The following is a 13,876-nucleotide window of genomic DNA, read 5'->3' on the forward strand; positions in this document are numbered from 1 at the left end:
GGATAGAGATAAACATAGAATGCAAACAAAAACAAAGCCTCTGGCACCTTGAAATGGGAGATGGCCATTCTGTTCTCTTGCACCAATTTAGTCTAAAGCAGTTGTAGTTGATCCCTTCAGATGGCAAGCTGATTAATATCACATATTTCCAAAGGCACAGTTTGTCACAGTAGATAAAATCAGTTTTACTCTTAGATTTGATAAAATCTGAAAAAAGCATTAGTCTAAGAGTTGCTTTTGCTCTACAAAAGTAAATTGAATAACCTGTGTTATCAAATAGGGATATGAAAGGAAAGAATTTCTGGCCAGGAATTCAGGCTTAAAACCTAAAGAAAAAGAAGTATGTGGGAATAAAGCAATGGTTGTTAAGCAGAATTAATGCAATTTGTTGGTTTTTTTCTCTTTTATTTTGGTTTATTTGTGCATAAATAGTAATTTTTTAACCATCAACTTACACCCGTAAAGAAAAGCTGATATTCTTTACTTACTGGATGGCCATGCCTGTGGCATTTTGAGGCACGTAGACCATTTTCAAATAGGAAAGTTAAACCTAAACACATGCCTCACTTTCTAGAGATCTTTCTACAACCTACTTTATTTCAGTTTGCACCACTAATGGAGGACTAGTGAATAAAAATTACTTTGGTTTCAATTAATTTATCCCAGCCAGTACAGTCTTTAAAAAGCAGGCAACTTCTTAGGGTGTCTTATTTTGTTGGTCATTTTGGGATTATTTGCCAATGGACTTAAACATTTGCACTTGTAGATAAAGTTGCCTGGCCCAGAGGGAGAGTTTTGCTCCTGTGGAAAAAAAGTCTGCTGAGATACTAAAATATCCTTTGATTCTGGTATGTTAGTTTTCATAATGTGAATTTAGTCCTATGGCACTCTGTTTGCCATTGAATTAACCATAGAAGCTTTCCTGTAACCTTGAACCACAAGCGGCATTACAGTTTTGTGATTTCCCAGACATCTGCTAGGGACTTTGAAACCACCATTTTCATTTTCTTATGACCTAAGCTGCAATTTAACTCAGGTCTCTGAAGATGAAAGCCTAGGAAGCCTCTACAGAGAGTAGAATGCTTTCCAAAGCGGTTCTTAGCTTATGGAGCTGGGAGCAGCTGGCCTGCTTTCCCCTTTGGGTCAGGAGGGCTTGTGGTTTCCAGCTCCCTGTCAGAGATGTGAGGAAACCCTATTTCTCTGTTGTTTAACACCCACTCCTTGAGGCTTACATTATTAGACCGTATCCATCTGTCTGGAAAACCTGGAAGGATCTCTGACTGCTTTATTTTCAGCAAATTTTCTGAGGTATTAAGATATTTGGGAAGTAGAAATAAACTACCCATGAAAGGAAAAGGACTAAACTAAGTCCTTTCTAGTTTGTTTTGTTGTGGAAAATGTCATAACTTCACTAAATCCTAACAAGGCCTCTGAGTCCATTTTTCAAAAGTTTTGTGGTGTGGAAGAGAAGATTTTTAAAATGATACCAACAAAGCAACAATACTTTATGTTTAACATATATATAGGTTTTATATATATATATATATATATATATATATATATATATATATATATATAGGTTATGAATTTCTGAGGAGTTTTCTAATGCCAGAACTCAGTGCATTGGTATCAGTGGTATTTTCAACAGAAAGTTGTCTCCAAGTCCAGCATAAACTCTTGGGCAATGAAAATCCTGTATTTAAGAATTGATATTCATCCTGGATGGAGGATGCACTGAATTAATTCTGTTCTCTGCATGATACAGAGCCTCCCACAAGCCAAGACTTTTCCAATGAGTCTCAGTCTTTTTTCTATGAACTCTTTGGAAAGAGAGCTTGTTTTTAATGTGGAAAAATATAGAACATAAAACCTCAGATATTTTCATCAGACAGAACTTGCATTCCTTGGCCAGTCTCAGCTGGAAGTAATTGTCAAGGTTGCTGTTCATCAAAGGACTCAAGCAGAAGGCAAAGTCTTATTCTGGTATTTCTGTAGCACCTGTACAGCAGAGCCCTGTTCCATGCCTCTGGCTCTTTGGTCTGAAATATGACTCCTCAGAAATACACAAGTAAATAATATTCAGTGTTAATCTCACAAGTAGTCCCTTTAGGGCCATAGCTAATATGCTGCACTTAAAGTTAGGCATGTGCTCAATTATGAAGTTATTACCAATTCAGAGGCCTTCTAGGATGAAATTTTGATTAAGGAGTATTTCAGTTTGAGAAAAGCCCCCAAATTAAATGTTGTTTTCTTTTTTCGTGTGAGGCTCAGACATATAAAATAGTTTTGGAAATATTCCTTCCAGTTTTAATAAGCTCATGTAAACTATAACATTGGAAATGTCTTCGAATGAAGTTTATAAAAGAGTATACTTTTCAGATTTCAAAGGAAAAAGAGAAGTCTGCAGACAGTGTGTAAGAAATTCAAAGCTTTCTTCCAAGCATTTCATTTTTCTTAGTCTAGAGTTTCTTAATTTAAAATTTAATTAGTACATTACTTTTCAAACCATCTGGGCATTAATGAAACGCTGCTGACTTAAACTTTCTGAACTCTCTCTATCATGAAAGTCAACCCAAATACTACTCAGGTCCACCACACAAACACATTCATGACATAAGTGTTGATAGAAGTAACACTTTGAGTGGAAGCTACTCAAAAGTCCTGTGAAATGTTAGAGTAATTCAGTGCCAAAGTCAGCACAGGCATGAATAAACCTTGGTATTGAAGTAAGAGTTGCATCCGTGTATAGTGAATGGGATTGTTGCCCCTTGACTGAGCCCATTTGATATTTTGATATATATTTTAGTTGACTAGTACTAGACTCACTGTAAGCTATTGGTGGAGAGATGAATGCATTGTCAGAGGCTGTGGGTGAGCTGCTTAATGGTCTGTCTCTCCTCATGGACTCTGATGGAAAGCCAGGTTTAGAACATTGCTGTTGGGAACAGATAAACAGGCAACTAAAACTGCATGGTGAAAGTATTTTCTACTTCTTCAAATTCTATGTGCAGCATTCTTCAGAATTTTCAGTACCATCTGTCCCCTTCCAGAAATTAATTTATTTTCTCTTCTTATGAAAGAGACAGCATAACTAATATTTAAGCCAATGAAATATGCGACTAAATTTTAACTTTATAAAGGTTTGAGGAAGATCATCTGAAATCTTAATGAAAGCAGGTCTTTGTAAACAAGTCCCCTCTTTGCCCAGAGGACACAGTGTATTGTAAATAAGAAGGTATTTATAAAATTGGTCCTGGCCCAAACTTAGACACATAGGCATTTGCTTAATCTTAATGAGCTCTGTAATATGCTTACAGGTAAATGCATGTTTAAAAACATAGTTGGAAGAAAAAAGAAGAAAGATGAGACAGATCAAGGTGTTCATTGGACTGACATAAATAACCAAGGAGGAGAAATATAGTTAGTTTTCACCTGGAACCATTCGCTATTCTGGTTCTCCACTAGCTCTACTAATCCAATGGAAATGCTGATGTAGTGTAGTTATAGCAGAAACTGGCCGGGACTGAAGGCTGCTTTACTCTCTTAGCAGAGTGAACATGGAAGCTCAACTCTGAAATCGCTCCTTTTGGTTTTTTTTTCAATTGTAGATATAATGAGGACTTTTAACCTTTTTTATTTCTCCCTAAGTTCTTTATTTATGCAACACGTGCTATTGCTGGTGGTGAGCTACATTTTGCTTGTCATACAAAATGTTGACTTTCCACTAAAAAAAAAAAATCAGTCTAATTCAAAAAGAAAGCATTTTCATCTGAAATACAAAACATTTATATTTCAAGTTTCACAGAAAGTCAACATTTTCCACAGAAAACTAGTATTCTTTGTTGCTTCTTTTGGTGCTAAAAACAGATTTGGCAGCTCTTATTATGTCTGCATCAGCACAGTTATTATATTCTGATTTGTCATCAAAGTATCACTGATAAAGACGACATTTCATACACATTACTGAGTAATGTCACTTGGATCTCTGGTTACTTAAATCTTTCACAAACCGCTGTGTGGATACTGAAAATAGTTAAATGTTATGTTTTCAATTGTTAAATTCCAGAAATCAAACATTAGGTATCACTAATGAAAGCAATTAAGCCAAAGTAGTGAACATACACTGTCACTCCACAGTTTGCACTTTGAGCATGTAGTATAGCTCTGTTTCTCCTATCAAAAAGGAAATGGCAGACCTGGCAAAGTTTCAGAGAAGGAAGCAAGAATGATTGAAAGTATAGAATGCCGTTTGTGTGAAGAAAAACTGAATCATATCAGACTCTTCAGTGTGGAAAAGAAGCCCTACAAGAGGGTAAACCAGTAATCTAGTAGATCCAAAGAAGATAACTCTTATGAGGATTAATAATGATGTAAAAACTGTGTCTAGTTCAAGATGATTCTGGGCTGAAACTAGTTGGAGGATGAGGCAGTATTTATGGGAAGCACCATTCCTGCTTGACTTTCTTAAGACACCTTGCTAGCAGATGCTGGCACTAGCAGCTAATGGAGGCAGGATAATGTACCAGAGTTACCATGTCATCCAGTACTTGCGCTCTTATCTGTGTGAGTATTCATGCAGTCCTATGTACTTCTTCAGTCTGTGATGTGTTATGCCCCTCCTGGAGAGCTTTCATGTCTAACGCCTGTCAGACATAACTGACATCACTCGGTCATTGTAGGAACAGGCTTTTCTCTCTAGAGTTAGAAATAAGATGGGGACTTATTCTCAAGTCCCATCTCTTAGAAAACATACAAATGAAAGATTACGTCATGTTTCAGTATTTCACAAAGTCCAAGACAGGAAAATCAAAACAATATATAAACTATACATGGAACAGCATTGGAAGAAAAAGTGAAAAGCAACTTTTTTAAAATAATATCTTTTAAATTAGAAAAATGAAAACAAAAATAACAAAAAAGGCTTTGATAATCAACATGGTTTACTTTGTAGGTAAATGCATCTCGCCAAGAAACCAAGCTGATGGAAGAATGTGACCAGCTCATCGAAATAATACAGCAGAGACGACAAATAATTGGAACCAAAATCAAGGAAGGAAAGGTAACAGCTTTTCTTCTCTAGATCACTGAAACAACATTACTTCCTTATGCTTACAGCTTTTTAATTCAGGTACTTAAATATGTGTAAGTCTCCTGGGCCAATGCTTTTTTTTTTTTTTTTTATTTAAAGAGGAATGAAATTAGCTAAGTATTAGTATGTTGGACTCAAACACTTTATTTAGTATTTCTCTTCCTACATGCGATCGTAATTTTTAAGGATAAACATTGAAATTATATCACTATCAGTAAATAATAATAAAAAGATGACTAATTAATGCTTCCTTCCCTCTGCTATATGTTTAACATCCTGTCTCCAAAATTTTCACTTTCACAGAGTGCCACAGTACTTGCTACACATTTCTAATTACTGAGTTATGATTATTATTCGTGGCAAACATAGCAAGCAGTAAAATCTCTGATATTCAAGTTTCAATGCATTGAGCTAGCGACCTGTTAACTCAGAACCACATTAGAGTCAAATTAACATTCTTATTTGCTTGGTACATGGTGTTTACTCTTTAACTGCTAAACTAACCAAGTCAAATATAAACTCTTCTTGTGTGGGAAAGACTCAGGAAAGGAACAAAGTCAAGAGCAGGTTAAATGGTTCATTCAGCTGTCAAGCTATTCCAATTAACTTGAAATGAAAAGCCTGTGGGCAAGGGCTGACTTAAACATGTTTGAAACTACGGGTCCTGTACATTGTGTGACAGAACCTGAATTTCCTCATGCTGTTAGCAAAATGTAATTCCCTTCTACATGGAAATGATGGCCTTTTGAATTATTGTTTCAACTGTGTTCCCCTATGTATTGAGACCAGCTGTGCATTCAGTGAAGTAGAAATCTTTCCCTTATTTTGGATTTATGCTTCACTAGTTGCTTTTTAAAAATAGATTGCTTGTGAATATGTATTCTGATGTTCAAATGTATGTGCATATTGCTGATATCAGAATATATCCCCATTCTTTGTTCTGCTTTGTTTAATAAAAAGTGGTACCACTGGAAGGCCAGTTTAGGTCTGGAATGTGTTTCCTCAGAAAGCTGTAAATGCTGAAAGATTCATGGAATCAAGAGACTTGTGGACTAACTCATGAAAGAAAAACAAACTGAAGAAAAATCAGAGAACAAAAACAGCAGTAACAATAACAACAATGCAAAATGAAATGCTGCAGTGCTACTTTAGGTTCAGGACATCCGTGAGCCACAGAATGCTGCTGGCTGAGTCAGTCCTCTGAGAATGTGTTATTTCCTAGACTGGTGCTTTCACTACTGGCCTATTTGAAACTAGATGCTGAGCTAGATGGACAATTAAGATTAGTTCTTAATCTGTTCTTAAAGTGAGAATCAGGCTTGACTCTTCTGAGCATTTATGTATATACCATAGTAGTCACAAAACTTTGTTATGGATTACAGTGTCCAGGGAGCTCTCTATTGGCCAGAAAATCTGAAAAACCACAAGAAATTCAGCTTCTTTTAGAGCAGGCAGTGACTTCTCTCTGTAGTCTTTCTGGAAGGCAAAGACTGGCAGATTTTTCTAGGAAACCATGGTGAAGGCTACAGAGATGAAAACACTCAAGTACCGTTCTAGCTAAGACTGCAGGGCTCCAAATTCAGATATACCAGTGTCACAATGGAGTGCAGCTCCTTCCTCAATCTCACTTATGACCTAAAACCTATAAAATCCAACTGAGCACTTAGCGGGAAGAACACTTAAATAGACAAGATAATTTTAGTGCAGAGGTCATTCCTGCCACTATGGACAGAGGGAGGGGACACTCTTCCTTTAGATATTTATGGTCATTTGGCTTTTAAAGTTATAAAGAAAAATCAAATAAACAACAACAACAAAAACTGGACCATATGTAGACCTTGAAACTCATGGCATGTCCTCTAAATGGTAAAAGCTCACAAGGTAACCTTATATCACTTCACGCATTCTTTTATTATTATTATTATTAATACATAAATGAAAAGGTAACCTATTACTGCAGTCTACCTTTCTCTGGTTAAGCTAGTGTAGCCAAATTGTGACCTCTGGTTAAATGCACAATTAGAAAACGTGTTTTCTTCTCCTTGGAACTATCGGTTGAACCATTCCCATTCCCAGTATCTATCTCCACCTTCCAGTGTTTTTATGAAAAGCTGGGATCTAAATACTATTCCTTTATCTGGATGAGTAATTGTGAAAGTACTTCAGTTATTGAGTCTTTCTTTTCAGTGTAATTGTACATCTAGGTGCATAGCAACCTAAATATAAGTGAACATTAGTAAAGCCACCAACACCAGCTGTATCAACGAAGTATAGCCAGTGAGTCATAAATCAGTGGAAGAGATTCTCTGCCTCTGCTCAGCACTTTAATAGACCTCATCTAGTTATTGTATCCAGGTTTCGACTCCAAGCACAGGAAGGCAGGAACAAACTGGAGGAAACTCAGGGAAGGGCCTCCAAGGCACTGGGCGCCTGAACACTTGAACTGTGGGAAAGCCAGATTATGACAGGGGCATTCTCAAAATCTGTATTCTTTTCCTGCATTTTTATCTTTATTTCTTCTACCCTTAAATGAAACGCCAATGTCACAGAACACTAATTGTTTGGACAGTGATTTCTTTTTGAAAGTTTTCCAAAGTATGCTTTTTCCTGTGGACATTAATTGTCATGTAGGAGCACTAAGATACATTCCTGCTTAGAATGTGAAACTCCTGTCACAATAACTGAAATTACACTCAACAACTTCAAAGTTCATGCTGTAATTCCCAAGATTTAGAACTCTGTCAAGACCATAAGCATGCACTTTTTTGCTAATACACATACTGTTTAGTTTCCTCATTATTTTGTAACTGAGTCTTAATGCCTTTCTAAACTTAAGATTATTTCATTTCCTTCCTTTTTCTTACTCCTGTTCAAACCATGAAGTAGCAGCAATCCTGGTGTGATAACAAAGGGAGGGACTCCCAGACCTTTCAGGAACTATGAGTTTTGTTAGCCAACATTGTCTTTAAACAGGGAATGGACTGTGCCCCTTCCTAACCTTTCAGCTAGTGATTACAGTCACATCTACTGTGTTTATCTCCAGCACATATGTTTTCAGTAACAATAATCATCTCTTCAGTACTACTGTGCTTTTGTCCGGTTAAAAATTCCCCCCAGAAAACCACCTTGTTTGACTAAAAGCTTGTAATGAGAAAGGCAAGCATGTATCATTGGTAGAAATCAAAAGTCTTTTTTTTCTCAAGTTTTATTTTCGGATGATTTTTTATGAAACTTACCTCAGTAATACAAATATATATATATATGCAATCTGTAAGCTGCCATTGAGACTGATCTCTTTACTTCAGGGAAATGGTTATCTAAATAGCCGTTAGTTATCATGTAAGCAGAAAGTACCAGGAAATGACGTTTCTTCTGTTGGAAGTTAAGCCAGCTGTGGTTGTTTTGGCTCTCCTCTGTTGTTTTCCATGTGGAAAATTTTGCTAGTGGAAGGCAGTCACCATCAAACTGGTGTGAAAGAAGCTATTTGTCTTGGGTCCCCCTTTCCATGTCGGTTCTGCCTCAAAAGTGCAAATGTAATAGTGATTTGTGACCTAAGAGAAGTGACTGCTTTCTTATATTTCTGCACAAGGTGGTGAGGTTGAGAAAACTGGCTCAACAGATTGCCAACTGCAAACAGTGCATTGAGCGCTCAACATCCCTCATCTCTCAGGCTGAGCAGTCGCTGAAGGAGAACGATCACGCTCGCTTCCTGCAAACCGCTAAAAACATCACCGAAAGGTAAATATGTTCCTCTCAATAAGCAGGAGAACCTCAATTTCAGGCAGTTAGGTTGCTGTGTTGCTTTGTCCCACCACTGCGACAATGTGGTCAAAGAAGGGAGGGTGAGCTGCTGCATCCCCCAGTAACACCACTTTGTGCTGTACTAGACAAGGGAAGACCTTGCTGTAATGCTAAATCAGAACATCCCTTTGAAAAGAGAACTAGTCAAGAAAGGGCATGAAATAAGAATTAGAACAGTTAGAGAAGTTCATAGATTCAGAAAGAAATAAGGGAGCATGTGCATTCCCTTGGGAGAAATTTGACATAGTCTAACAAAACAGTGAGGAGCAAGGTAACAAAACTAGGAATTGGGCTTCATGATCCTTATGGGCCCCTTCCAACTCACAATATTATATTATCTTCTGATTCTATGGAAATGTGTAGCTTTGAGAACATATGATGTACATCTCAGGTAGCCCACTTAAATAGTTGAGGGTTCAACAACTTGGATGTCTGGAAGATATGGACTCTACTGTTCTTGGTTCCTGGGTGCGGGGAATTTCTGCTACTTCTAGCATCCTTGCTCTTTTTCAGATATATCAAAAGCAAGGGAATTAGTGTTTTCAGGAACCCGTGCTGTCAGAAAATTCAGTCTGGTTTCAGGGCTAATGCTGTGAAGGCTGAAACGTTCCCACTGAACATCAACAGTGATTTCTGGTTAAATTCAATTGGAATTATCCTCTGTTAAGCCATTAGCAAGAGAAACAAAAGGAGCACATACCTGTGACAATGATTAAGAAAAATATAATAAAGCGTCTTAATTTGTTCAGCTTTTTAATTTTGCTTTTCTTTTTATCAATATCTGACTTCACATTGTACCTTCACAACTAGGCCAATTTTGACCCATGAAATTCCTTGCTTTTAAGCCAGCTGCTTACTCTGGAGCACTGTATGCGGATTCATAGAATATCTGTTTTCACCAAAGCTGTTTTAATCAATTTATACACAAACCAAAAACACTGAGTTTCTCATTACAAGTTCATAGAATAGAAACTCTGTTAGTTCACATGTGGTGAGCAATATTTCATTTGCACTCAGACTGCTGGTGTAACAATCTCGCCAGGGTCCTGAATTCCTGGAGCTGAAACAGTCTTCTGAAACTATGCTCACTGCATTTCTTCATACATATATTTCAAAGTAATTGTAGTATAATATTCTCTTTTGTAAGCACAACAGGTAACTATGTATAGCAAAGATATTACACACACTACAATGATTTATATCATGGATTATTTACAATGGGTGAACTGAATTTATCCTAGAAAACCCCTATCCAGCCAAGTACAGTGTCAGATGGAGCAAGTAGAAAGTACAGGAGGAAATTCATTCCTTTGAATCTAAAATGATCTTTGAAATGGTGAACCATCAAAAACTGACTTTAACACACTTAATCACACTGCATTCTTTGTATTGTCCCAAAAGAGTCTTCTTCAGGGAAACTTTTCACATTACATATCTGCTTGCTGGGTTTTTAGTAAGGCCATTGCTGATTTTTTGGAGGTGTGTGTCAGGCTGAGTCTGCCCTGCTAGAAACATATGGCCCTACAAGAAGCATATGTCCTGTTTCTCTACTAGATTTAGAAACAAGACAGCACAACTGCAACTGCAGGTGAACTACTTGGGAGTGAGAGGGACAGGGAAGAAACAACATCAATTTCATAGAGAAACAGTGCTGAAAACGTCACGGCAAGAATTATTGACTAGGACTATTGACTCCGCAGATTAACCTTTGAAAGCCATGTAGAAAACAATAAGAAATGCAGCTCAGTTTTTTACTTTTCCAACTGAATTCCTAAAATACTCCAAAATGTATTTCTTAGCAAGTGTTGGCTTGCAGCCTTTTCAGTCACATCTACAGTGAAATGCTCCAATGTGGGGAACTGTTAATTGAAGCAATCCAAACATTTTGACCTGACACCTTTTGACTGACAAATAAGTGGCATATATATTGTGCTCATGGTTTTGTGTTTTTCTCCAAACTAAAACAATTTTCTGTTGTATAACATGAGGTTTAATAACCTCTTCACAGAATTCTCTCCTGAATTTTCTGTCAGTATTTCCAATATCCAGCTATGCAGTAATAAATGTTTTGAGACGTCAGACTGAAGGATCCAAAAAGTAAATACTGTTGGCAACTTTCTTCTGAAAGTTCATTTTTTAAAGCTCTTGCTGGTAGACAAACAAAAACTGGATGCAGCTTCTGAAATGAGGTAGGCAAGGAAACCCTTTAGTCTGAAGGAAGTATGCACACATGCTTTGCAGGGAAAAGCTGTTCAAGAATAAACTGTGCTGACATCTATTGGTTTTATCTTTCCCTGTGCTTTTTGTATTTAAAAGCAGTGTGCTGTGTTAAACAGCTGAGGAGGTGTGATCTGCAGCAAGCCCTTGAGACAGCACTGTGAAGGAACGCCTGTAGCAAGGAACTGCATGGGAAAAAAAGGGGCTGGGAGAGATGCAGCATCTGTCAGAATTGCTTAAAACACAGATTAAAATTGTGCTAGTGCTACCTTGGTTCAGGAAAGGACTGGAAGGAACAGTTCTAAGTATAGTGTTGCTCAGTCTGTATTTTATTAAAAACTAACCTAACGCTGCACATTAGACAAAAGCTAAGTACCAAGAGATTTTTACTTCCAAAAGTAAAAGTGTCAGGAGAAACTCCTAACAGCTGGTATAAATAAAATACTCATAAAATATTTGTCAAGCTTTTGGAGAACTGATAGTGATTGTGATGGTTAGATCCTACTTTGTTGAAGAAGCTATTGCGTTTTTGGATGTACTAAAAAACCTTTCCTTTTCATTATAGGGTTTCCATGGCAACTGCATCCTCCCAGGTTCTAATTCCTGAAATTAATCTCAATGATACTTTTGATACTTTCGCACTTGATTTTACCAGGGAGAAGAAATTGTTGGAATGCCTTGATTATCTTACAGGTAATCTTCTCAATATATTAATGTATTCCTCATAAAACAGTAGTAATAGGATTTTCTTCATTGCTCTCCCATTTAAACCTCTATATTTTACCCCCAAGTTGTCCTAGAGTGCCCCAGATATCATTAGATGCTACCAGCCACATCAGGGATGTATTTTCTGTCATCCTCATTCCTCTCACTGCTCCCCACCAGGATGTGGATAAGAAATGGTTAAAAGTCACAGCAGCATAATGAAATAAACAAACAGCTGGAGCTCAGCCTTTAGTGGCACAGATCACAGCCCCAAGCCAGAGGAAGGGGAGCAGGGACTCAGTGCTATTTCCCAGGAGACGGATGCGCTAAGAATTACACTGTCCCTTAGGGCTGCCTTCTCACTGCCGCAGATTGCAGTCTGGCAGATGTCCTGTGCAACCAGAAGCTGTTCAAGTGATCAGCGTGGGGGGCTTAGTAGTGGAAAATGTTTTCTTGTAGCAACTGTGCCTTTTCCCCATCACATAACTGGAGGACCGTGCTGTGTTTGGGGCTGGGGAGCATGCAGTGCACTCTGCAATTAGCTGAGAGCTTTGGCCTGTTGACTCCTACAGGATTGAATCCTTACTGATGGCCTGAGTCATGTGCAGTCTCAGAGTATGTAATGACTCACAAAGAGAAAGAAATTACTGTAATTTAGGATGTTTTAATTTCAATGCCAGAATTAGAACAATTCATTCCAGTTCAATTGAAAACAGAAGAGACAGGGCTGGGTTTTCATTTTGCAGGGTCTTTAAGCATCTTCTGTTAATAGTCACAATTTGCAATGAAAAACACAAAGCACTGTTAGAAAAGCCCTTGAAAAATCTACATGGGCCCATTCTCTTTGCCCAAATTGCAGGAAATGTACTCCTGCTGTTTCAGAAGAATGCAGGAGCTTGGAGTCTCCTCATGGCCAAACACAGGATCTTTTGAGATGCAGAGGGCTCATTTCTATTTTTTCTGCAGGGGAATAAATGATCAAATGAATTCTAGGAGAAACAAGACTATCTGCATGCACAGATCTGTGGAGTTACGGAACAGAATCACAAGGTTGGAAGGGACCTTCAAGATCATCTAGTCCAACCGTCCTCCCATTACCATTGCTACCATAAGCCACTAAACCATATCTCATAGCTTCTCATCCAGACGCCTCTTGAACACTGCCAGGATCGGCGACTCCACCACCACCCTGAGAAAAAGAGTTTCTTCTTATGTCTAATCTAAACCTCCTCTGATACAACTTCTGGCCATTTACTGAGGTCCTGTTTGTTGCCTGGGAGAAGAGGCCAAGCCCCTCCTCATCACAACCTCCCTTCAGGAAGTTGTAGAGTTCAATGAGGTCTCCCCTGAGCCTCCTCTTCTCTAGGCTAAACAATCCCAGCTCCCTGAGCAGCTCCTCGTAAGACTTGTGCTCCAGACACCTCGCCATTTTTGTTGCCATTCTCTGGACATGTCAGTATATGAAGGAGACTCAAGTAAATAATACACAAAAATCTGGTGAAAGTTACTTGCTACTTTTTCTACCAGTAGCTACCAGTTAAATGTTAAGATGTCTGGCGTTCACCTCATTCCCTCTCCCCCCACAGTCTGTTGAAGTTTTGCAACAAAACTTCAGTGCTCACCCTGAAGTTTTAAGAAGACAAGGAAATGAAAGGCTAACAAAAATGCCAGACACATTTGCCCAGACCTAAGAATTTTCCTGTAGAATAATTGAATTGAATTGAATTCCTGTAGAATAATTGAACTCAAATTGTTTATAGTGAAAGAAGAGGAATATCCACCTCATTTTGAGGCAGGTATACTGCATAACTGACTATTCTTGAGGTGCCTATTTCTCCCAGTTGGCTTCAAACAAAGGCTGGAAAGTCTTAATTCAAAAGTAGATAATTATGGTTTTGATATTCGAAGGTATTTGAGATGGATTCCATTTAGCAGTCTGTTCACCCATCCCCCAGTCTTCATGTCTTTGTACATCACACGTCAGTATCACCAGTGTAATTGCCGTGCAGTGCAGAAAATGAAGGATGTGTCTGTACCAAAATGAAGGGTAGTCTTGCTGCAGTA

General features: G+C 38.0%; 1 protein-coding gene across 13 annotated transcripts in view; it reads left to right on the forward strand.

Annotated features, from left to right (window-relative positions):
• MID1 (midline 1) overlaps positions 1-13,876 on the forward strand; it is a 225,851-nt gene that overhangs the window by 192,863 nt on the left and 19,112 nt on the right. For all 13 annotated transcript variants that reach the window (XM_015887013.3, XM_085531964.1, XM_085531972.1 and 10 more), the window contains 3 exons: positions 4,952-5,059; positions 8,679-8,827; positions 11,673-11,800. In XM_015887013.3, the coding sequence (XP_015742499.1) occupies positions 4,952-5,059; positions 8,679-8,827; positions 11,673-11,800 (385 nt within the window). The remainder of the gene's footprint in view (positions 1-4,951; positions 5,060-8,678; positions 8,828-11,672; positions 11,801-13,876) is intronic.

Source organism: Coturnix japonica, chromosome 1 (assembly GCF_054131305.1).
Source record: "Coturnix japonica strain WE chromosome 1, WE-NBRP24, whole genome shotgun sequence".
In the NCBI taxonomy this organism is placed as follows: domain Eukaryota; kingdom Metazoa; phylum Chordata; class Aves; order Galliformes; family Phasianidae; genus Coturnix; species Coturnix japonica.